The sequence below is a fragment of the Gigantopelta aegis genome, chromosome 3, assembly GCF_016097555.1.
Source record: "Gigantopelta aegis isolate Gae_Host chromosome 3, Gae_host_genome, whole genome shotgun sequence".
In the NCBI taxonomy this organism is placed as follows: domain Eukaryota; kingdom Metazoa; phylum Mollusca; class Gastropoda; order Neomphalida; family Peltospiridae; genus Gigantopelta; species Gigantopelta aegis.
This window is the reverse complement of record NC_054701.1, coordinates 86,755,675-86,783,291: the sequence shown is the minus strand read 5'-3', so window position 1 is coordinate 86,783,291 and position 27,617 is coordinate 86,755,675. Positions and strand designations below refer to the sequence as shown.

Below are 27,617 nucleotides of genomic sequence, written 5' to 3'. Positions count from 1 at the left end.
GGAAAACCTGCAACAAAAATGGGAGCACTTGCTGAATAAGTTGATCAATCACATTTATTCGCCATCTCTTAGGTATATTTCTTGCTAGATTTTTGTTTATTTGTATTGTGCTCGCTTCTCTTTTTGCTGAACTCCAAAGTGGGTGAAATGGTTGCATTATTTCTTAGCTAAACGAATTTGGTGTGATGGACATTTTGAAATGGTTAGACTATTCGTCCGTCCATTGTGATCGTCATGGTCGTAAAAGGAATGTTCTTGACGCATTGTTTTCTTTTGTATTTAATTGGTAATTCAAATAAACACTGGATATGTGAATCATACCAAAAACACTGCATCATCATCCATAAAAATGGGAAATTCATCAGAATTCATTTGAGCAGCAGACTTTATAATAGCTGCAGAGGCAAAGCCTGTCCTTAAACCAAATAGCCAAATATTTTATGAATATTTCACAAGCAATATCGTAATAAGGTAGTTCACTTGAAAGAATACAACAAAAGGCTCATTCATTGGTCCTCATGAATGTAAATGTAGTTTCAATATAAAATTATGTAATTATACAGTAATACAATCACCATGCATATTGTATGTACACAGTGTAACAGTGGTCGGTTTAGGATCGATCCCCGTCGGTGGACCCATTGGGCTATTTCTCCTTCCAGCCAGTGCACTACAACTGGTATAGCAAAGGCCATGGTATGTACTACCCTGTCTGTGAGATGGTGCATATAAAAGATCCCTTGCTGCTAATCGGAAAGAGTAGCCCATGAAGTGGCGACAGCGGGTTTCCTCTCTAAATATATGTGTGGTCCTTAACCATAAATAAAATGTGTTGAGTGCGTCGTTAAATAAAGCATGTCTTTCTTTCTTTCTATACTATCATGTCTACATATTAAAGATGTTTTGGCTGCTGCTAATCAGGAGTAGCCCATTATATGGTGTCAGCTGACTTCCTCAAGATTTCCTTAACCATACATGTATATGTCTGATGCCATATTTATAATATATATATATATATATTATATATTATATATATACATGTATATAGTCAAACGTTGGTATCTCGACCTTGGTAACCTCGAGTACCCAACATATCTCGAGGTCCATTGAGGGTACCGGCATTTTCCCTATGTAATATTACCAAATTGAGCACTGTTATCTCGAGCACGCTAACCTCGAGTACTTACCAGGCTTATGTCGAGCACATTTTGGTGTCCCTAGGTACACAGGGTTCGCACAGGCCTTGAAAAGTCCTGGAATTTTGACGTAGTACTTGAAAAGTACTGGAATTTTGCAAATTCAGAAAAGGTCCTGGAAAAGTACTGGAATTTCATTAAAAACTACTTGAAAATTGCCGAAATGTACTTGAATTTTTTTTTACAAGCAGAATGTCTCTCTTACTGATTAAAATCTGGAAAAATAATAAGTATTTGCTGACGTATTTCTTGGGTATTTGTCGTAATCAAAACCCGGAAGTGATATGTGTTGCTGCCCATATAGATAGACTGGCATACAAGTCCTTGTTGTGCTTGCTATATGCACCACAGTGTGAAGATTAAAGTAGACTAGGCTGCTGTCTACTGGAAACAGCGCATTACTAATAGTTGAATCAGTTTATGAGCGAGACAGGTAATCAGTCGTTCCCACCGCATCTAGAAAATGGCGGCAGTTTGTTGAATATAGGGATTATCAGTGTCTCATGAATATGAATGAAAAACGGGGCCATTGTGTCTACAACCTCAAGTGGAGACCAATCCATCATACGAGAATTGGGTCAATGTAAATGTGTGCTGAGAAACGGTCAGCTGTAGTTAACTAGTGATGTGTGTGTGTTAAACTGCTTGTAACATTGTGCCAAAGACTACTTGAAAAACTGAAAAATATACTTGAAAAGTACTTGAAAAGTACTGGAATTTCTGTTCACCAGGTCTGTATGAACCATGGTACACTTTGTTGGGTTTTTCTCGAATTATAACAAAAATTACCTGCTATGACTATCGCTTTTATTTGTCATTTTTGTTCTTCCCTAAATTTTTCTTAAGTAATAAAGAGCACTGTATACATTGCATTAAACTGGAGCTGGTCCAGGCGTTTATGAAAGGGAGATGCCAGTTTGAAGGCTAACTCCTCAGCCCCCCCCCCCCCCCCCCCCCCCCCCCCCTGGATCCGAACCTGTTACAAACTAATAATATTGTTCTTAGTAATGATAGCTGTTCCAATGTTGTTTTCATTTAACAAAGTAATTCGTGTCATACAGGTATTGCCAACAACTGTTTTAACATGCCGCTGCAATTCATATAGGGTTTACTCAACTACTAAAGATAAATTAATCGGCACATGTAACAAAAAATATGCACCATTTATAAAAACAGTGCAAAGTTTAGCATCATTAAACAGCTTATAGATCAAGGTGTTATTCACCACCTCAAAGTTCATTACCGCAAGCTGGTAATTATGCGTCAACTGAAAGCCTATGATGAAAAACAAGACCTGAAGGTAAGTGTGCTCGATGCTTTACGCTTGGTTAATCAGGCATGGGGAAATGTAATGCCGACCACAATTAAGAACTGTTTCCAACACGCAGAGTTCACATAACCCGATGGCCAGCCAGAACCAGACTGAAAATGACTCGGACGACGACATTCCATTAAGCAAACTGTATGTACCAATTGCCATTTATGCCAGTTTGGACGATTATTTGGAAACGTGCGAGACCGCGACCGATTACAACATTATTGACAATAATCAGTGCAAGAAACGCAACACCTGATGATGACGATGGTGATGTACCAAATAACATTGTTTTAGTTTTAATGTGTTAGCTATTGTTAAATATGTAAACAAATAACGTTTGTGACTCTCGTCCAACACAACCCGGTAATAACCGTGAAACTGATTACCTCTGATGTCCGGATTTATATTCCGATTTGACATTATTTGACAGGATATTGAACTTGGCTAGCTAGTATTGTCTACACGCTTGGCAAAGTGATTGTTTGATGTGTGTATATTAGTATCTTTGGGACATAGACTGGGGATGGGGGGGGGGGGGGGGGGGGGGTTCGAACGAACAATGCAATATCAGGCTATTCACAAAAATGTCCAGAGAAAATATAGACAAAAACAGTTCATATTCGAATCACCCCTGACTATATCGTTGACTGTTGTTACGTTTGCAAACACATGTTTGACTATATATATATGTCGGCTTTTTCTGCACGCACGAAATCATGTGACATCGGCAACATGGAGGAAGCGAAAAGGAGCGAGCTATTCTGATTGATAAAACTAAAGCTGGTTACGAGCTGGCTCAAAACAAGCATGCGCAAAGTAGATGTACAAATAAATAGCGAGACTAATGCTGCATTCGCATTTACTCGGAAGTTGTTATTTCCGACTTGTAAACTTATTTCCGACCTGTGTGCGTTTTAATGTATTAACAAATACTCCTCAAAAACAAATAGCGGAAGATAATGAAACAGGATTTTCGAATTAGCTTTTTGGCGATGTGATAATGACATTTTCGCCAAATTCAATATTAATTCGCATTTGGCAATTTGGCGAATGACTGCTTAAACCCTGATATATATATTATATATATATATATAAACCATAATTGAAATGTCAGGGCTTTAGATTGCAAGGATTATAAAGATTTTAAAAATGTTTTGTTATTGTATTACATCTTTATTTTGATTTTATTAAGTTGGTTTTTGAAAACCAGCTGTGACTGATCAAACACTACCTGATAAAACAACATTAGTTCAGTAACTCGGATTTCACGGAAATGATTGTTTCTGGTACCATGTCAGTAAAATCACGGAACTGAAATTTAATTTCCCATGATTATTACATCTAGTGGGACTATTTAATATTTGTTTTGTCTATTAGAAAGTCACAGACCATGTAACTGGAACATGATTTGATGCGCAGTACCATGTGGCATATTGACCAATCACAGCTATCGGGGTCAGATTATTTTTACTCTTGGAATTCTGCACGCACACGCTGGTCTACTTGACAATGTATTATGCATTGATGATGGTGTCTAAAATTAAGGGGTTTTTTTTATTATCTTTATTATGGCATCCCATGTTTGGAATAAAATCCTTTGTAATGACAGATTTTGTCAGAGTTTGTATATTTTTTATCAGCAACATTGGGGGCGTTCTAGATCAATCACATAACGCTGTCAGAGCCGTTCGTAACTTGTAGCGGTAGGTCAAATGACATGTTACAAAATGTTGAGGGAGGGAGACTGGTTGCGTAATTGTTGAACTAAAAATACCATGTGAATGTCAATATCCTAACCAACACTATCAGTTGGAAGTAATTGTTGGCCTGCGTTTCACGAGTTATTTAAAAAATGTTTTAATAATATGAGTCGGTAGTGCACACCTGAGATGCTTGGATTGTAGTTCATGAACCACCTCCTCGGAACCAGTGGGTTTTTCCCATCCCAACTATCCTAATCATGTTCGTTGTACATGATAATGAAATTCAAGACAAGTTGATTCCTATTCCTATGTTTAGCTGCACATTCATCAAACCATCTAACACTAAAAAAGTATGTATATAATTGTGTGCATCAAATTATCTGAATATTACATATTGTAATTAAAATATGAAATTGTCTGCATCAGTGTATACATGTCATATTTATATTTCTATAGTACTACTCCTGAAAGAGAAAAGAATGAACTAATGAACCAAACAACATAAAATTTGAAGAAAACATTATTGGTTTATTGGTTCATTTTTGCAACATATGTCTCTGCATTTACATGTACCAATTACTTCATAAATTAATGTTTGATTTTCACTTGCCGTAGCATTTTGATGATTGCAATTTTTCACTCGACTAAGTGTTTTGAGGTGTGCGATTTTTCACTCGCCTTTGTTTTTCAAAAGCCAAGGACCAGACCTGTCAACCCTCCCGGATTCTGCGGGAGTCTCCTGGTATTTGATCACATCTCCTTGCTCCTGTGCGGGAGACAGTTTCTCCTGTTAAATGACATTTTTGTAAGCATAAAAAAAAAAATCGATCCTCTTTTGTCAAAATAACAGAAGGGAAGTAACTCTGCCTTTTTTATCTCATTCGGAAAATGTCGACTACTTTCGATTTCCGAGAATGTAACAGGCCGAATTGTCCCGACTGTTTAACCTTTGCCGAAGTGAGAATTGTGGGATAGCCTATTTATATTGTTAAAAAAGCACATGGAGTTTATAAAATGACGTGTTATTATAATGTTTGTTGTCATTGTAATGGCTACGAAGCGTGTTGCCGCTAATTCAATAGGCTGTGTATTGACATTCATTGTTGCCATATAAAAAAAAAAAATTATCCAATTTAATTCTAATAACACCTCTGAATTGTAAAATGTCTTCCCACTGGATTACATAATGCAACTATGACGAATCTGAACTGCCAGACTCCCGAGTTGACAGCGATACACATGCATGTTAAAATCACATGTCACAGCAAGACAACGAAAAGACCAATTAGCTGTATAAACATACTTGTGTCAGTTAATTTTGTATGTTTGTGCGGTAAAATGTTGGTTATAAGGGTACACTTCAAGAAATTATTTTTGTACAATTAAAAAATGTTGTGTTTGACATTGACATAAAGTTACTCACGGAAATTTGACATGGTCTAGCTGGAAATTTAATCAGCCTTTTGTAGCCGATTACTTATTGTTTTTGAATATTTTAACTGGTCCTTGGGCATAATAACTGGTGGGGGCTGGTATTCCCATGTTAATTTTGTACATTGCTATGACTTAGTACAAGGGTGTTTAGTTGCAAAAACAAAGAAACTTTCGCAAAATTGTTTTGGCCAAACTTTCATTTCTTTTGCAAATTTGTAATATTATTTTTGCAATTAGGGATACATATACAACTTAGGATGTATGGGTAGGGCACAGGGACAAACCAGGTAGGGCATTGATCACAGCACTTGCTGTCAATGCCATAGCAAAATGTGAACCCTGATCACCATGAACTTTTCTCTGATTAATACATTGTTTAATGTATATTATTTAGAAATGTAGTTTATAATTACCAAATTATAATTATATATTTGGTTATTTCATTGGCTGATTGATTTCACATATTGTCTGTAACATGTCTTTTTACACAGTGCATGGTCCAGTGAAAAAGCTATTGCACTGAAGTTTGTGTTTTGATGTATATTGAGTTTTTTAAATCCGATTAGGTACATACTAATTAAATATTAAAGCGACTTGAACTTCTCATTACTGTTAATTACTTCATACTTGATCCTACCTTTGGTGAAAAAACACTCCATTTTACTGCTTAGATTAGGGCCTATGCTTATGAAAAATAAAATAAAATACCAGCAATTATAATTTATAGTGAATAGAGTGCATAGCACGGTAAACGTAAATTGAGTTCTTTTTACATACTTGGTCAATAAATACCATTCACTAAATATAAATACCATTCACTAAATATGAAGATAAAGCAACAGTGGTGAAAGTTATTTTTAAATAATACACATTCTCCAACTGCTCAGATGGGTCACTTGTATGCTTCTGCCATTAATCCTGTTGAGAGTGCAATTAAATGACAAGTCTTATTTTTTATATTTCAGGTTCAGCTTCTCCTTTCCATTGTATAATGGATGGAAGCAACCAAAGCATGTAAGTTTTAACTTGGGTATACCTTTTATTGTACCTGCGTGTAATGATGTACCATGTATGTAGGTTTGGGTTTTTTCTTGATATTATGGGGCGGGACGTAGCTCAGTGGTATCTCGCTCGCTTGATGCACGATTGATCTAGGATTGGTTCCCATCGGTGGGCCAGTTGGATTATTTCTGATTCCAGCTAGTGCTCCACAACTGGTATAGCAAAGTATGTACTATCTTGTCTGTGGAATGGTGCATATAACCATAATTAAAATGTGTTGAGTGCGTTTCCTTCCTTCTTGATATTATATAATGTGATTTATTATCAAGGATGTTGCATGTTCATTTTCTGAGGTTTGAATATTTATTTGAAGGTCAGGTATATGTTTATATACAATGAAACTCCTCTAAAATGGACAGGCTCGGAACCAAGTAAAAAGTCTGGTTTTAAGAGGTATCTGGTTTACAGAGGTTCTCTTCTGCACATATATTTAAAAAGGGACCATGAAAATGTCCGGTTTTGGGGGAATTCTGGTTTACAGAGGTTTCACTGTACATGTAGCTTGCTTTCAAATCTACCTTTGTTCATTATACGTAAAATACCTCTAGTTTAAAATGTGCTGGGGTGTCAGTAAACAGTTATTTCTTTCCTTTTATTTACATCAGAAAAATACAAGCATCTGTCTAGAATATTGATAAATTGTATCTTTGAAAACATCACAGGGCTAGCTCTGGGTGAGCAGAACATTTCGCCAAATTATCTTTAAAAAAAAAAGCAAAACCCAGTTATTTTCCAATAAAACATCAATGATTACTTGAATTTTTTTTGCCAAATTAAAATAAAATTCGCAATTGGTGAATTTGGTGAGTGGCAGAGCTAGCTCTGCATTGGACTGAAGTTGCATTATGACAGATATGTCAGGGATTTATCAAGGCATTCTGTGGTACCGAACATGGACCCCTTCTCAAAAGCAAGAGTCACTGAAAATTCCCAGTTTGATGTTTAAAAAATTCAGTAATTATGTCTGTTCTGATAAATTACATGTAATTTCACAATGGTGCATTGTATCATTCATTGGTGGGGCAGGACATAGCCCAGTGGTACAGCGTTCGTTCGATGTGCGGTCAGTGTGGGATCGATCCTCGTTGGTAGGCCCATTGGCCTATTTCTCGTTCCAGCTAGTGCATCACAACTGGTATATCAAAGGCCATGGTATGTACTACCCTGTCTGTGGGATGGTGCATGTAAAAGATCCCTTGCTGCTAATTGGAAAGAGTAGCCCATGAAGTGGCGACAGTGGGTTTCCTCTCTCAATATCTATATTGTCCTTAACCATATGCCTGACACCATATAACCGTAAATGAAATGTGTTGACTGCGTCATTAAATAAAACATGTCTTTCTTTCTTTTCATTCATTGGCCTTAGATAAAAATCCCAATTAAGTTTAAATTGCAAACATTTTTACCAATCTCATCATACATGTTTGTACTAGCAGCGGCAGATGTTAATAATAGATATATATTTTTAGGTTTTTCCCTCAAATGCAGCATTACCAGTCATATGGACAGCAGATGATGAATTCTCAAATGGGTTGCATTGACCAGAAGCCAGTGGGACTGGTAGATCAGTTTGGAATGGATCCACAAGTGGTAAATACTGCAGGGAAGAAACCAGCAAAACCGTCCAAAAAGAAGAAGAAAGCGAAGTAAGATCATGAGTCTCTCATAACTGATATGAAGTCAGACAGGTGTAAAATAAAAATTTCCACCTGCTCATGTGGTTTGCATGTATAGTTTTATATTGATTTATGTCTTGGTTAGGTGGATGTATACACAGGTAACTTGGTCTGTTATGGTCAGTGGTAGAGTCAGTCCCCCCACCACAACCACCACACACACATACACAAATCACATTTCTTCTTTCTTTCTTTTTATCCCAATAACTTTTATAATCGGGGCCATCAGACCTGTCGGCCAGTTTTGAAAAGTCAGTATATATGTTTAACAATTGCAGTGTTATATGTTCATGTAGGCACTAACAAGATCCTTACTTTTTAGAACACAATATTTAATTATTACTGCATAGCTCTTCCAGTCTGTAAATTTTCCTGCTATATAATTATAATATTTTGTCATTCATATGAAAGAAGATATTGCTGTTTTTAATTTAAATTAATTTTTGTTTGTCTTTATTGAAAAAAACACCCCTGAAAATGGACCAAAACTGTTTAGTCTACCATGCATTGCCAAATTTCTAAGGAAAACACTAAGCACTTTTGTATTTTTTTCTGTGCGTTGCCTTTCATCCTATAGATGATATGACAATGGACTTTAGTGATAGATCTTGTTTTTCTTACAGGGAAAGTGTAACGATCAAAACTGAAGGTGATGGCACAGACAAGAAAAACCTGAAGCAGCAAAAGATCACAGAACATCTGACAGTGAGGAAGAAACGAGACAGGTTCAACGGAATGCCAGAAGAGGATGTCGTTAAAAGGACTCTCCCCGACCACCTGGCAGAAAATCTTGATATTGTCATTGTAGGTTTAATAAAAGAATTATTGTCTGTTTAGAGTGCAGGATTCAAAATGAATAAAACTACATGTAAAATAGAAGACATTAGTTAAGAGATGCTTCGAATTGTGTTTACTTAAAAATGTATGAAATATTTAGTTTTTGAAAATGATATTATTCTGTGTTCAAGACACACATTGTGCTAATTGGGATAACTGTTAAAATGTAATTGGGTTTTATTTAATAATTAAAATGGAATAATGATGTTTTTGTATATACAAAAAATATAAAACATTTTTTATCTGAAAACTAACTTAATAGTATTAGATACCAGCATACAAAATTAAAATTACAATACATTATTCTTATAGTATGGAAGAATACAAACACAGAACAAAAAGAGTTTTTACAATATCTTTATTAGTTTTTGAAATATGTCCATTTTAGTCATTTCGCAAGCGTCGAGAACAGTTTTACGTTATAGGCGTGCCCTTTTTGGAATAAATATCACAAAATGATATGGAATGACATAAAAAGTTTACTTAATTTTAAAATATATGTAATAATCTCCATTCAATTTTGTAAGAATGTCTTAATTTGATTACTATTTTCATAGTTTATTATTTGTGTGAAAACGGGAAAATATGCACCAAAAATCAACAATAATTGGCCTTGGGGTCATTTTTGCATAATCATAATTCATAAAGTAATAGAATTACATATCCAAAGAATCATAATATATATACAACTGCTTCTATAGTACAAGCCTATTTTTTTTCAAGTGTTTGGGAATGTACTTTATGAAGTTACAAGCTCTTAAACATAACAAAATGTTAAAAATGTAGCGCGGAAATTTTTCACGCCAAAATGGCTTATTTAAGCAATTTTCAAATGGATCTCTCTCTAAAACTGTTGGAGATATCTTCCTGAAATTTTGCATGGTGAAAATACTTTAAAAATGCTATTATGTGTGTTAAACTCATTGGTTTAACTATATTATCTGGTATATTGACATAATGTTAAAAATATAATGCGGAACATTTTACCACTAAAATGTCATATTTCGGCAGTTTTCAACTGGATCTCACTCTAAAACTATTGAAGATATCTTCCTAAGATTTTGCATGGTGAAAGTGCCAACATAACACTCTCTTGGGTGTTAAACTCATTGCTCCAAGATTGTTACACATATAGTACACTCCTTGAACTTTGAGCAGTGTATCCGTTGTCAAAGCGATAACTCGACTGTAGCGATGAAGCCATTAGTGATGAACTATTAGCAAAAAAACAATTTCTCATGCAGAAATAAAACTATCAATGCATGTTGCACTGTCCTGTCTTACATATGTTATAACAAACAGTCACTTGATGCTTGTTACTAAAAGTCACTATGAAACACATTTACCAGGAACAGGAATATTAAATATTAAAAATAAGTGGTCTTTTCACGTATTTAGAATGATTTTGTTAATTGTTTGGTTATCAGACCATTAGTCTTAAATGATGAAGCATACAACTTAATAGCACAGCATTGTTTAAAATTAGAAACAAATTAAGCATTTCATCATTCAGTCCTGCTCTTAACAGTAAAGCTCAACATATTGTTGAAACAGTTTTTCAACGTTCTCAAAACTGGTAATACTCCAGGTTCGTCCATTTTTTGTCATCACATCAAAACCAGAACTGAAAACATAGTCTGCTGAGACTGTGTCAATGTCAATCGGAAAAGATTTTTTTTTTAGTCCACATTTTTCCAAAAAGGGGACTCTTCCAGACTTTGTGGATGACAGGTCAATCACTTGGCCAATGAAATAATCAGGTCCACTTTGTCGAATAGACTGTAGAATACACCGACCCAAGTTCCTTGACTGAAAAACCGAAATCTGCTTGCAATTATGGTTTGCATACCTGAATAATGGATAAACATTTTTTTACAAATATGTTTGTGTAATTTGTTCTATCATAATTAACATTAAAAAAAACAAAAAAACATTATGTCTAGACTATTGAACAATAAAATCCTGTTGCTAACAAATGACTATATAACCTAAAAACTATAACCTAAACATGGAGTTTTAAATATGTTATAAATTTTCTTTGGGAAAAAAGTAAAAAAAAATTAAAGAAAGAAAAATAGAAATAACAAAAATAATAATTATATATGTGTGTGTGTGTGTGTGTGTGTGTGTGTGTGTGTGTGTCTGTGTGTGTGTGTGTGTGTGTGTGTGTGTGGCTGGCTATATAATTCTTGCCATAATCTTTATATTTTAAAACAAAAAGGTATTGGTTTTATAATATATCATAATTATATTAATGTGCTGCCCCTTTAACAAAAGAAAAACAACTGCAGTGTAAGTAAATATAAAACAATGCATAAAACAGTATTAATAATATAATGAACGATTTCAATATAAGCTATAAATTATAATTAATAGAAGTGTTTTTTAATAGCGATTAATACCAGATTTTGTTTCAACCAATCAAAAGCTTGTATTACGGTCACGTGACCAATGTAGCGAACTCGTAGGTTCATGCCGCTTCAACAATTTAATTAGCAATAAAACACAATTTTATGTACTAGTTTTATGCACATTATGTTCTAATGACCATTTCACGTTAGCAATTTAACACAGTTGAACGAATAGCTCATTACTCGTGCCGCGAAAAAAATAAATTGATGGGCCACATTGACGATAGCAAATGTATTTACATATTTATACACCTGTTCCAATTCAATCATCAATATTATCATTTAAAAGATAATTAATAACGACACATATATTGCAACATGTTAACAAACAATTCCGTGAACGATTGCATCAATAATTTTAAATACTTAAGTAGCATAGACTGAAATCTCGATGGAATAGTTTTTTCGTCGACATCCATGTCTTCCATGGGCGCTGCCATTTTTTCACAAATGGGGTTCCCCTTTTCTTTTGCAAAGCGCAAAGTGAGGATAGCTTTACATGCATAGTTTCGTATACCAAACGAAAGTAGGAATTTCCAGCTTTAATTTGATACCTAGTTTATATGTATTATTTTGTATGCTTATATCGAATTTATTGATCCAAATCACGAGTTTTTTTAAAAATGTAAATAAATAAATAAATATTTTAAAAAATCAAAGCAAATTAGATACGTATTGAAAGCTTGTCATCTTCTCCTTAATATGGTAATGACATGACCTAGTTCAGTGTATATGTTACAGTCAATCTGTGAAACCAGTCATTACGCGTAATGCCTAAACAAATCGGTCATTTCGCGAAGTGCCTGTGACCACTAGGCAATACGCGAAATGACTGAAAATTCCAGGCATTTCACGAAATGACTGAAAATCATGGCCAGCCATTACGCAAAATGACTAAAGTGCTATCTATAATACCACACCACTCAAGTCCTAATGTAACGCTTTATTTAAACTCAAATCAAATCATTTCAGAAGTTGTACATGAATATGAGGTTGAATGTTACCAAGTAGTCCGTGTCAAATCATTATAGTAACATATTGGTATGTCTGCTCTTTGTTCCACTATCAGCTGCTGCTGTTTTAAGATCTTCTAGCATTGTGAAATATGCATCTTTTGGAATTAGCACTTTTCTACAAACTTCATACTTTTTGTAAGGCTTAGTTTTAAATTTATCTTCAAAGGACTCTGCCATGTACTGGTTGCAACAGAAGAACTTATGAGTAAACTCCAGAAACATGTTTAGTTTTATAGAGATGAAAGTCATAGCAAAAGTTGAATAATAATTAATATTAAGTAGTATTTTTAAATCGTATAGTCAATATACTTATCCTTGTTTGTTCTTAAAATGTGATTTTATCAATATTTAAGACCAAAAGCCTGTATACAAGTGTCAAAAATAAGACTTGAATCACTTTAGTCATTTTGCGTAATGGTTGGCCATGATTATCAGTCATTTCGTGAAATGCCTGGAATTTTCAGTCATTTCGCGTATCGCCTGGTGATCACAGGCACTTCACGAAATGACTGATTTGTTTAGGCATTACGCGTAATGACTGGTTTCACAGATTGACTGTAACATATATACATCACATAGTGATTTGGTTAAAACGCCGATTACCTCTGGCTGTTTCACTTGGACAGATTAAAACAATGGCCGGGAAAACCACTAAATGGCCATTATGCATGTTTTATATTGCTATTTTACAATACTTTCCCAAAACGAAATCATCATGTATAATGCATGTATAGACAGGGTATTCAAAGACGTTTTATGTGAAGTTAAAAATAAACTTATTACTTGTTTTTATAAATGAGATAATCTGGGTTAAAGTTGACCTATTTTTAGGTATTTGGCCATGCTTTACGTAATTCTCATGCTAATTGCAGTGGCCTGCCGGTACCTAATAGTATTACAGAAATGTAGCCCAGTTATGTTTCTGTTATAATATATACTTAAATAAATTATGAAGTACTTGCAATAAAGTATTAACAGTATACTAAAATTTTATTTTAGAATAGTTTTAATTAAAATGTGAATGATTGGTATGACATTTATGCAAAACCGTTGATTTTTTTTAATGTTCTGTCTGTGGGGAAAGTACATATAAAAGGTCTCTTGCTGCTAATACAAAACAATAGGGGTTTCCTCTAAATCTGTATGTCAGAATTAACAAATGTTTGACATCCAATAATCAACGATTAATTAATGAATATGCTCTAGTGGTGTCATTAAACAAAACAAACATTAATTCTTTTCAGATTGGTATCAATCCCGGTTTATTTGCTGCCTATGTTGGTCATCACTATGCTGGTCCAGGGAATCATTTTTGTAAGATGTCTTTCATATTCATTAAAGAACAGGTCCTTTCCTGTCTGTGGGAAAGTGCATATAAAAGATCTCTTGCTGCTAATGGAAAAATGTAGCAGGTTTCCTCTGATAACTACAAGTCAGAATTACCAAATGTTTAAAAAAAAATATATACAAAAATGATATGCTGTTTTAAAATTAATATTGTGAGAATAAGCTTAATTGGTGTGTTTCTTAATAGAGAAGAAAAAATATTTTGAGCTTGAATGTGTACATTTGATTAGGCAATTAACTTTAAATGTGAATAGATATGTTTAAATATGTACAACAGTGGATTAGAGTTTATTTTTAATTTTCTAGGGAAATGTTTGTATCTCTCTGGTATGATCCCAGAACCCATGAATGCTTATGACGATGCCCAGTTACTGGATTTTGGAATTGGTTTTACAAATATAGTGGGTAGAACCACGCGAGGAAGTGCTGATCTCAAGAAGTAAGCTCAGCTGTTCACTACTTGACACTAGGCAGATAAACTGAAAGTAGTTATCATCGGGATGTGACTTTATTTTTTAGCTTTTTATCATATTTCAGTTTTCTGTCCATAAAATAGCTTTTACAAAGTAGATTGGATTGATCTGGAATGTTAAAAATTTACGTCTGGTATACAGTTTCAGCTTTTTAAAGATCATTTCAGCTTATATTTCTAAATGGGTATCATATCTCTATTATTAAAAGTGCAACATTTTGCATTAATAGTTAATAACCTGACTTAATTTCTCAAAAATAAGTAATTATATAGACTGATTTTTCGCTGCAATTCATACATTTTGGTGTTGGAGGTGATAATTATGGTTAACTTAAGATACACCTCAAATAATATCGGTCTGATATAGGAAATTACGAGGTCAATGGTGCATTTTATTATTTGCATTTGTTTGAAGTATTTTGCATTTGCTTTTAGTATTAGCTTATAGCAAGGGAAATAAACTATTATGGCCTATTTGCATGTCATGGTAAATATTTATTGTTGCTTAAAGACATGAATTTTTGTTGTTGGAATTGAGCCATAGCTTTGCCATTCCTTTATTATTATTGTTTTAAACTTTTGTAGGGAGGAAATAAAGGAGGGAGCAGAGATATTAAAATCAAAGCTTATCAAATACAAACCAAAGATTGCTGTTTTCAATGGAAAAGGTAAAAATTGTCATCTTTTTGGCTTGTAGCATTATTATGATATTCTAACCATTGCTCTTTTTTATTGAAAAATGTAGCAGTTATATAATCATTTTCAATAGAAGCATTGTGATAATATAAAGATTGTTGTACAATATACTAAACTCAATTTATTTCATTAATGTTTATCGACAGAGTGAAATGATACTGTGCTTAGATAATTCAGTAAAATTCTGATTTTGGAAATGATAAATATAATTAATTGTATGAATCAAATATGAAAAACAATTTTCTTTTCATCACTACATCTATTGTTAATAAATATTATGTCATCAAGTACTTATGTTTTAGTTTTTGTTAGACAGTTGTTTGAGATGAAATGTTTGATATAGAATAGTGTTCTGTTCTGATTTTCCTTATTTTACTGTTTTCTTTTAGATCAATTGAAGTGTGGATTTTTAATTTTATTATTGTGTTTTTTCACTTTAGGCATTTATGAAGTGTTCTTGGGTCACAAGAATTTCTATTTTGGAAAACAGCCCGCAGTTTTAGAGGGATCAAATACAGTAAGTTGTAAACTAATAAAGTATAAATTATTGCGTCACATTTCATCTCTTCACTTAAAACTTAAATCTGTATTGTTAACCAGTGCCCTGTTCCACGAAAGAACTGTAGCTAAGGTTAATTGTAGTGACTTATGATAACTGTTACAACTGGCACGTGTAAACTTTACAGCCGATCCACAAAGCAACCGTACGGTAGTTGTAAGAGCTCCTTTAACAATTAAAATCATCTTTGTGGAGAAGGGCGAATTAATTAAATAATAAATTGTTTACCAATTATTTGGAACATCTTGGATGTATTCATTGGTATCGGACACCCATGAAGTAACTTAGAGAGTTTATTTATTAAGCGACAATTGCTGAATGCATAATACCTGAGAGTTACCTCCCATATTTTTGTGTGAAGGCCGGATGGCCTAAATTATTTTTCATTGAATGCTGAGTTCCATAAAAGGTGTATATCAGATCTTTCTTTTTTTGACACAAAGGGTATGCTCCTTAGAAAATAATCATAGAATAAAATTAATAACACTGACATGTGCCTCTGTTACACTTAACCTGACTGACTACTTTTCAAAACAGTAACTAGTGACACTTCTGCTGTTATTTGATTGAAAATTTATTTTATTGCATAAACAAAAAAAGGATTAGGCACCAGCTTGCTGTGTTCTAAAACACTGTTCCATGAAAGGTAACACCAGGTTTCATTTTCTGGGTTGTAAAACATACCCTTATGTTTGTTTCACTTCTGGTGTTTTTCCATACTGCCAATGCAAATTACAGCATACATAAATATTGCATAAGTTTTTATATTTCCCCCCCAATCACAAACGTGTTTTCTTCACAATACACATAGAAATGGAATTCACGTTAATGAGTGTTAAATCTTCTAACCAACAACTACTAACATACATGTAGATTATCACATGAGCTGAAGTGCTTTTAAACATTTATAGAATGTTTGTGAATTGTTTATCATAACAAGATAACATTAAACAATACAATAATTACATAATGAGTTATTGTAAACAATGTGGATCAGTGTTCTCTCTGGGTGAAAATTAAAGGAGGGCGGCCGGTCGGCACCACACCCTTAAAAAGTTATAAAAAAATAAACGTAGAGTAAAAAACAAAAAGGGGGGGGGGGGGGGGGGGACGAGTAGTTTGGTTATCATATTGCTGTGTGTTGGTAGACTTTGAGAAATGACATACTCCTTATTTTGCCTACAAAAAAGTGCAAAGGGGTTTATAAAAAAAACTTTTAACTGAATGATATCGGTCTGACATTCACGGGCAGTTCCGGTTTTGCTGGACCGATCAAAGTTTTAATATTATTATTTTTAATAAAGATTTCAAGATATACGAAAAACAATAAAGATGTTTGTAAAGTGATCTCCTAATGTCAGATTCATTTTTGTTATTTCCATCTTCATCGAATGAATCGATCGCTGTGATAAAATATCGCCAGCTGATAAAAAGTAGTTTCGTTTTTGTAAAGGCGGTGTATATATTATTTGGCACTCAAGATAAATGATTTTAATGATAAACACTACCACTTCCGTTGTTTTTATAAGCGTTCATATCCCCTCAAAATCAAAAGTTTACAATATTTTATAAAGATCTGCTTAATAAACAGAATAACAGAAAGTAAAAATCAACAGTTTCAACCAATTATATCTGCAACAGAGGACAAAATATCAAACGATAGTTAGTGGAAACAAAAGACAGAATGACCGTTCTGATCACGTGACAAATTTGGCGCCAAATAAGAGTGTTTTTTTTTTCAATCGGAGATTGCCGAATCTGTAAAAAATAAAATGTTTTCATTGCTTACATAAAATATAACTTTTATTGTGTGTATCAAACATACAAATGGATACAGATATTGGACAAAATAGAGGCTGTTAAAAATACTGTTAAATTACGTTGCGGTAACTGTCGTAAATTGCTTTTTCGTACACAACGCGGCTTGTTTCCTTTGATGTTCAGTGTGCAGACTGATCGTTGTTTTTTGTGTGGAAAAAATGTGCATTTGGAAATAGCGGAGATGGGTGCTGGAAAATAAAGAGGGGCGATCAAAAATAAAGGAGGGCGCTCAAAAATAAAGGAGGGCGGGGAACGTGAAATGAGGGCGGCAAAATGGAATAGTGGGGCGGGGCGCCCTGCTTAAATGGAGCAGCGAGAACACTGTGGATAATACAGCTGTGGTGTTTTCAGGTTGGGTCACTTGCAGCTAATAAAAACAAGTAGCCCAAGAAGTAATGTTAGTGGGTTTCCTCTCTTATCTGTATAATCTTAAACTATATTGACTTCCAGTAGCTGAGGATTAATAAATCAATGTGCTCTAGTGGTGTCATTAAACAAAACAAACCTTAAATAGGGGCGGTGCAGATGGTATGGCGATGGCCGTACCACTTTTCACAGAGGTATGGCCTGGCCATACCACTATTTTGTGTGTGGGTTATATTTGTTGTATCTGTGAAAATGTCCTTCACAGGTGAATTTGAAAGGAGAGTCTGCAAACCTCGAGCGATACCATTATGTTTTTTACACTGTTAACCATAAGTGACAAGCCATATAACTGCAAATAAAAATATTTTTTGTGTATCGTTAAATACTACATTTCTTGCTTCCTTCCTTGTCAGGTTGTGTATGTGATGCCATCGTCCAGTGCTCGATGTGCCCAGCTCCCACGAGCAGTTGACAAGCTGCCGTTTTTCACAGCGTTGAAGAAACTTCGCGACCACATGCGAGGAGACATTCAACTTGCTGACGATTCCGAAGTGACGTTTCCCGATCTTGAGCTGAAAGTGTTCAAAGTAGAGAAAGTTGAACCTGTGGAAGGTGATAATAATCCACAGCCTCCAGTTAGTAAGAAGAAGAAGAAGAAATCAACCCCTTCCAAAGCACCGGTGCTTGCTGAGAATGCTGCAGCTAGTCAGGGTTCGATGTGGCCGGCAGTGAAACAGGAAAATGGTTTCAATCCTGCTGATTATGGTCAGATGTCTGCTGTTGACAATCATGTTTCAACTGCTGCATCGGCAGCACACTCACATGCCAAAAGTGTATATAAAAATGTTCTAGATATGAACTATGCACAGGCAAATGGCTTGTCTACACAATCTTCAGGTGTTGGTGTTCCCCACACAACTGCCAACTGCAGTACCTCGGGGAACGGTGTCACTTTCTATCAGAACAGTGATCTGCACACACTGCAACCTATGCAGCAGTTTTTCTCACAGGGATCGTTTCTGCAACAGCTGCAAACTCCATTACTTCCAGAACAGTCTCAGGGAATGCAGTTTAGTAATGGACCAAACTGGCAGCAATTTGGTGGACACCCATTCTACCAGAACCTAACAATGAACCAGATGCTGCCACACGGTCATCCGAATGCTGGGTTTCCTGGTTTCCCAGGACAACAGAACATGCAGCAACCGGCTCCTGCCCATCAACAGCCATCTCAGATGCCATTGCCAACTGTTAAAGCAGAGCCACAGAGTACGGGTTATGAAAATGTTCCAGCTAACAACTCATGTCATATAAAACAACAGGAGATTCAGAAGCAACCACAGCAGCAGCAGCAGCAACAACAATGTTTGACACAGAACCAACCCCCGCCTCCATTACAGCACATGCAACAACAGCATCAGTCTTTCCAGCAGAACCAGAATCAGCATGGATATTTCCCTCAGATGCATCAAGCACAGAAAGAGCAGACTGAAATGTCGGTAGTGAAATCAGAACCAAGGGAGAGTGGTTATGAATGTGCCTTGAGTGGTCCGTCTAGTGTTGTAGAAAAGTTACAAGGGCAGACGTCTCCATCACATGATCAGCTTCCACAGCAGCAGCAGCTGCAGCTGCAGCACCGATCTCCGACACAAACAAACCAAAATCAGCAAGAGCCGCCACCGTTAACGCATATGCAGCCTTTGGTAGAACAGACCCCAAACCAGCAGGCTTTTGTGCCTCAGATGCAACAGCATCAGCAACAGCTAGGTTTCAGGGTCAAAACTGAACCAAAGGAGCAGGGTTTTGACTGTACCATGAGCTGCAGTCAGCCAAGTCGTGGACAGGAGCAGCCAGGACAAAATAGCAGTCAGCAACCACAGCAGCAGCAGCAGCAGCAGCAACCACACTCCCCCACACAACTACCATTTACAGTGAAATCCGAACCACAGGACCAAGGCTATGACTGTGCCATGAACAAGAACAGCAATTGAAATTAGCAATAGTTGAAATCAGCAACCATTGAAATTGACATATTTCATCTCATGACAAATGGTACATACATTATAGCAATAACTTTTCTTCTCAATATAACAGGACCAGGACAATATAAACTGAGTTTTTTTTTAAAGAGGAACAAAAAGTATACTTCTATCCATTATTTTTGGGGTCGATTTTTACACTTTTTCTTATGCTGTTTTTATGGCTGTGCCATCCATTTTAGGTTAAAAAAATCAGTTAAGAATAATTTTATGTTGTTATATGCCTTTTAAATGCGGTTAATTATACTATTTATGATGTAATTTCTGAAATGTAATTTGATGTACTGTTCATGGTGTTGTGTACTTGTTTTGACTTGTTTTAATTTGGCTCTTGCGATTAGAAGAAATTATTGTTGGAGCAATGGATGTTGTTTGAGTAGATACTGTCTGTACTTAAAACAGTGATTCGTTTTTGGAGTTTGGAGTTTGGAGTTGAGGTAGTTTGTTGCCGTAACAACAATGCCTTTTAAGAGGCTGTTTGTGAAAAATAGGTTGCTTTAGCTACTGAGTGCAGTAAAGAATCTTTAACTATAAGTATGGATAGTAGCCGGTGTTGGAGGCTGCATTAGACGCTGACACTCAAATCCTTTTGCCTACTAATGAACATATATTTAGAAAAGTAGATGCTTGTAAAGGCAATTTTTGTACTGCTGTATGCAATTGTTGATTTTTAATTGATAGCTTGTTGGTCCACATGCTTAAAACTCTAGCTACAGGACCATTAACCAAAGAGTGAATTACAGTGTATTTGACAGTATGTATATGCATCTATAATTGAGTGGTTATGTTAGGCAGCCTAAGAAAATAATGAAACCGGTCAGACTCTGTATCAAATATTCTGTCCCAAAGCAGGCCACTGGCCCTGACAGAGACCGGACTTTGGATGGACGTGCCTGAACCTTAAATGGGATATGGACACGTTGATAGAGTTCTGAACCTGGTTGGGACAGTCAGCCACTGTCCTCGACATGGACCGGACATGGGATGGACGTTCCTGAACCTTAAATAGGATATGGCTACGTTAATAGAGTTGTGAACCTGGTTGGGACAGTCAGCCACTGGCCTTGACAGAGACCGGACTTGGGATGGACGTGCCTGAACCTTAAATAGGATATGGGTACGTTAATAGAGACCTGGACCTGTATCAAATTGTTGGTCTGGTGGCACAGAAATTACTATATGCAAAAGATGTTAAAGTGCATCTGTCCAGGGCATAACTTTCTCCAACACTAGAGACCTCCATCCAGGACAGATAGAAAGTTATAAGTAACCAAATGTTGTAATGTTTGTGAATTGATCTCAATTTCATGTATTACTGTTGTTTATTTGTGTACTTGCATATCTCTGGTATGTGATACTTTCAGGGGACTGTATTTATAAACTCTTAAGAAATCAGGATGTTTTTCACAGGGTTTTTTATCTAGGTAACCAATTGTATAGTTATTCCGTTATACAGTGACATCCAAAGTGTATTTTAAACAAAATGTTTTACAATAAGGTAGTATGTTTCAGTTTGACTACTGATAAGTTGAGAACATTCTTGGATTTTTAACAAATGCACCGTTATAATGGTGGTTCACCACATGACCGATTGGTGGTTCATATGAATGTAAAATTGTGTAACCGACACATGAACTGAATGACAATTTGTGTGAAATAACGTACCATGCAGTTTATCAAACTTGTGAATGTTGCTTATAACAGCTTTAAGATAAACATTGTCAGTTGTTTATTTTGTTAAATTAAATACATGTAATAATAATTAATAAGACAAACTGGATTACTATTTGTGGTAAAAAACCACACACTTGTCTATGTGAAAATACATGCTGCCTCTGTAGGATATGAATCATGATTTTGTGATCATAATTAATGCAGTTGCTGACCCTATCTGTTGTTTCCAAGGTGTGTACCTTTTTTGTGTAAATTAACAGTAAAAAGGCTATACCTGTATTTTACAAGGTCTAATATCTGTGGTTAGTGTATGGGTGTAATTGCTAGTCAGCTGGAAGAGGTAGTGATGTCACTGATGACCTTGTTTATCTAGTCTTCATTATTCAAATTGGTATGGTTTAGTACAGTGACCGAGACATACATTATTATTTTCTACTCATTCACAATACAGTATCTGAGACATACGTTGTTATCTTCTACATATTCACAGTACAGTGACCAAGACATACATTATTATCTTCTACTGATTCACAGTACAATGACTGAGACATACATTGTTATCTTTAATTGATTCACAGCACAGTGACCGAGACTTACATTGTTATCTTCTACCATTACAGTGTTATCTTCTACTGATTCACAGTACAGTGATTGAGACATACATTATTATCTTCTACCGATACAGTGTTCTCTTCTACTGATACACAGTACAGTGATTGAGACATATTATATATTGTTATCTTCTACTGATACAGTTATCTTCTACTGATAAACAGTACAGTGACTGAGACATACATTGTTATCTTCTACTGATTCACAGTACAGTGACCAAGACATACATTATCTTCTACCATTACAGTGTTATCTTCTACTGATTCACAGTACAGTGATTGAGACATACATTATTATCTTCTACTGATACACAGTACAGTGATTGAGACATACATTGTTATCTTCTACCGATAGTTATCTTCTACTGATACACAGTACAGTGACTGAGACATACATTGTTATCTTCTACCGATACAGTTATCTTCTACTGATACACAGTACAGTGACCAAGACATACATTGTTATCTTCTACCATTACAGTGTTATCTTCTACTGATTCACAGTACAGTGATTGAGACATACATTATTATCTTCTACTGATACACAGTACAGTGACTGAGACATACATTGTTATCTTCTTCTGATTCACAGTACAGTGACCGAGACATACATTATTATCGTTTACTGATTAACAGTATAGTTACCAAGACATACATTATTATCTTCTACTGATTCACAGTACAGTGACCGAGACATACATTATTATCATTTACTGATTAACAGTATAGTTAGCAAGACATACATTATTATCGTTTACTGATTCACAGTATAGTGACCGAGACATACATTATTATCGTTTACTGATTAACAGTATAGTGACCGAGACATACATTATTATCTTCTACTGATTCACAGTACAGTGACCAATACATACATTATTATCTTTTACTGATTCACAGTATAGTGACCGAGACATACATTATTATCTTCTACTGATTCACAGTATAGTGACCGAGACATACATTATTATCTTCTATTGATTCACAGTATAGTGACCAGGACATACATTATTATCGTTTACTGATTAACAGTATAGTGACCGAGACATACATTATTATCGTTTACTGATTAACAGTATAGTGACCGAGACATACATTATTATCTTCTACTGATTCACAGTATAGTGACCGAGACATACATTATTATCGTTTACTGATTAACAGTATAGTTACCAAGACCTACATTATTATCTTCTACTGATTCACAGTACAGTGACCAAGACATACATTATTATCGTTTACTGATTCACAGTATAGTGACCAAGACATACATTATTATCGTTTACTGATTAACAGTATAGTTAGCAAGACATACATTATTATCGTTTACTGATTAACAGTATAGTTACCAAGACATACATTATTATCGTCTACAGTGTTATCTTCTACTGATACACAGTACAGTGATTGAGACATACATTGTTATCTTCTACCAATACAGTTATCTTCTACTGATACACAGTACAGTGACTGAGACATACATTGTTATCTTCTACTGATTCACAGTATAGTGACCGAGACATGCATTATCTTCTACTGATACACAACTGTGATGGCTAGTGGTATGTCGTACAAATACATGTATGGCTATGAAAACAAAACTTACAAATTGTTGTATGAACTGACAAATTGTTACAATGCAAATGCTACTTCAGCATGTAAATCCTGTTGACATATTCATGTACAGCAATTTGTGTACTTAAGTTTTAGATTTTTGTGAAAAGATCTGTGCTTGATAGCATAATGATTTGCTGAGGCACCAGTCATACTACATGAGATGTTATGTAGTATTGTTTATGTATGCATCATGATATGTCCCAATGTAGTTTGAAATAATCATCAAGGCAATATTTACAGAATCTCTGTTCATTCTTATTCTTGACTGTTATATTACATATTATATACAATGTATACTGGTATATATGATATATGTTTTACAATACAAGTATTTGTATTGCTTGGAGGGTGGGGTTTAGAAAAATTGGGGATTTTATCACTACCCCCTCCCCCCAAGTGAAAAAGAAATCATATCGGATATATTAAATACTATATTTGAGAAATACTGAAATAACAATAGACAAATCACTAAAGAGTTATTTCCCTTTGCATCTGTCAGATTTAAACAAATTATTTGTGTTGGATACTATAATTTTTAAATCTCATTATTTATTATATGACTGCACACTGATGCAAAGAAGATAACCAGATTTGACTTTTTCTTCCAGTCATTTGGTCAATGTCTATGGTAACAGGAAACCGCTGTATTTGTTCCAAGTGTTAAATACATTTACATGTAAAAGTGGCAACAGGATCAATGTTCGAAATTCATTTTGTGGAATAGCAAGAGATTGATACTGCTAGTTCGTGTAAAGTAGTTCAAGAAATTAGTCACAAGTTTTAACAACATCACAGAAGTTGTGAGACAAACATGGATAAAGTTCATGTTTTATTTTATCACGCTTAAAATGAGGATTTATATTCATCCATCCACACACACACACACACACACACACACACACACACAGAGAGTGAAACCTTTCAAAACTGGAATTCTCTCAAAACTGGAAGTTTTTCATGGCCCTTTTTTATATATCTGTGTAGAAGAGAATATCTCTAAACCAGATACGTGTGTGTGTAAAACATACTGTCTAAAATAAGATGAATAGAAAAAGCGGCTTGTGAAGTTGGTTGTCAGGAAGCGTATTGAGTATTTTCAGCAGCATTTGTTAACTGATCACTGCCAATTTTGAACCTTTTAAGTACTTTTTAGTGGTGGACAATTTAATCATTTTCTTTCTAGCAGGGTTTTTAAAGATTATTTTAACATTCCTTTTTGTTCACTGATATTCAGGTAAATTAGTTCTCTTTTATAATCAAACTTGTTTTTATGTGTATTAAGTTTCCAAGTGGTTTTAACGCAAATATACCTAATTCTTTGTGTGTGTGTTTGTGTGTGTGTGTGTGTGTGTGTGTGTGTTACCGAATGGTTGTATACAGGAAAACAAGAACAACTCAGCAGGAGTTTAGGGTTTATTCAGAGAAAGCAGGAAATCGAAGAAGCCAGCACAAGTATAACCTGAGAGAATAAAACTTTGTAAACAGTGTTTTAAAATGGTATGTGTGTAGTGAATGTAGTTTAAAACACCCGGTTACATGTGTGTGTGTGTGTGTGTGTGTGTGTGTGTGTGTGTGTGTGTGTGTACAAGTGAATTATATTTAACACAAAGATTAATTCTAGGCGTTTTGTGTCCAAAGAACACCAGTCTTATTTGCCTTTTAACATTATGAACCTTCATTTTAAAGGTTTGCAGCCATTGTAAGATGTTTCTATTTAACAGCCTTTGTGATAACAAAAATTTAATTCTAGAATACCAGTGTTTGTATATCTAATGTGTTTGCAGTCATATGGTAATATTTGATTTTCTTTCGGATATATATTGGTTTAGTACATACAAAATTCTTGTACTGTAAAAGCTAGTTTAGGCTGCTGGTACTACAAACATTAGGACGACAACAAACGGCTTGTTTATACAGACACTGATATTCTACATGGGAAAATATCTTTAATATGTCATTCTAGTGGCCAGAAAGACTGTTGGTCGTAAACATGTTTCAATGGCAGCAAATTCAGGACAGTCCCTTTAATATGACCCTTTGGGTGACTTGTAGCTTACTCGGTTCGATATTTGTGTATTTAATTAGTCATTGGAGAACCCTTCTAATTTATCATTATGTCCCGCTCCATTGTTGTTTGTCAATGGAGTACATTGGAGTCATGGTGTTTTTGTGATAAAATATGTAAAATTGTATCCACCTTTTGCTGGTGTATAAATTGAATAGACAATTTGTGGTATGTTTTGTTCATATTTGTGACATAAAAATGTTTTTGTTTTTCCTCTTTTTAATTTATGAAATTAGTCAGTGTAACGTCTTGTATAAATTGATCAACACTGAACCAAAAATCTCAGTATAACTTTAAAAAACCCTAAAACATGGTGTAATAAATTTTTACTTCACATTTTAATATAAAACTATTTTTATATTTACATTTCAATTTTTATAAATACCGGTACATTTTGTGTTAGTATACATCCTTTTTCCTTTTCTACATTTATTTTATATAAATTGATATTTATGTTTTTGCAATTCTACCTCGGGCCAGTTCTTAAAATGTTTTTGTGGTAGTTGTGTAATAATTTATTATGAAATTAATCATTTAAAATGAGTGATGGTAGTTGTACTTGTCTGCATGTTCAGTTTCACATACTCTTCCGCACACTTTTAATTATGCATGTTCAGTTTCACATACTCTTCCGCAAACTTTTAATTATGCATGTTCAGTTTCACATACTCTTCCGCACACTTTTAATTATGCATGTTCAGTTTCACATACTCTTCCGCACACTTTTAATTATGCATGTTTAGTCGGCAAAAACTAATTCAGTAACCTATGCTGTATTTTCATGTTAGAAAATGTATCTTGGATGTACTTGGCCATCAATTTGTTTTCCCTCCAAAATTGTGGATTGTAGAACAGAAGTTCATCTGTTGTATCCTTGTTAATACATATAATTTCACTCAGTATATTAATTGTAAATTGTAAGTTTCCATATTTTATTTGTAGTTTTTTCAAAATATTTTTTTTTTTACAATATTTGGTTAAATAGATAATTGATTTATGAGGTATTAAATTTAAAAATTAAACAAAGATTTGTCCATTTCTGAAGAAAAAAAAACACCCATAAAACTGACTGCTTTATAGTCCCAACTAACAATTATGGAAAGAATATTATTGCTATAGTGTTTTGTGGTGTTTGCTAGTGTCATTTTAGAATGTTAACTCTTGTAGTGTAATTCATACAGTGCACATGGTGCTTAGTTGTTGTATAGGTTTTAGTGCTTTAGAATGTTGGTATTAGGCAAATTGAATGAATGAATATGTTGATATGTGATGGTAAGCAAGTGAATTTGTTGATTGTTATGATATACTGTAGAAAAGATTTCCACTGCCTGATAACCGAGTCCACCTTTGCTTAAAAGATGTGTCTGGACCAAATGCTGGGAGATGAGCTGCTAAATGTCTATTTACTCATTATCTACCAAATGTTATTTAAATTACACTCGCCATAAAACAATTGAGGAACTTCATGGTTTTTTGTTTTGTTTTTCATAATTCATCTTTCCAATTCTATGTCGACTTACTTTAACAATATCAACAATATATCATTTGCACATGCCTGTGCCAAAACAGCAAATAAATAGAAATGGATATATATTTCATTGCAATTCAATTGAAAAAAAAATCATTTCGAAATTAGCCAATTACTAATTTTTATACAAAATGGCTACAACAATTCGTCTTTGGCTACTAATTATTTT

General features: G+C 34.5%; 1 protein-coding gene across 1 annotated transcript; it reads left to right on the top strand.

Moving 5' to 3' along the window:
• LOC121369243 (probable serine/threonine-protein kinase tsuA) lies at nt 1-27,382 on the top strand. The gene is made up of 9 exons (XM_041494198.1): nt 1-72; nt 6,617-6,665; nt 8,183-8,359; nt 9,013-9,193; nt 13,898-13,967; nt 14,307-14,439; nt 15,058-15,140; nt 15,609-15,685; nt 18,328-27,382. Exons 2-9 carry the CDS (start codon nt 6,643-6,645, stop codon nt 19,903-19,905), a joined length of 2,322 nt encoding a protein of 773 aa, XP_041350132.1. The 5' UTR covers nt 1-72; nt 6,617-6,642; the 3' UTR covers nt 19,906-27,382.
• Nucleotides 27,383-27,617: the final 235 nt, after the last annotated feature.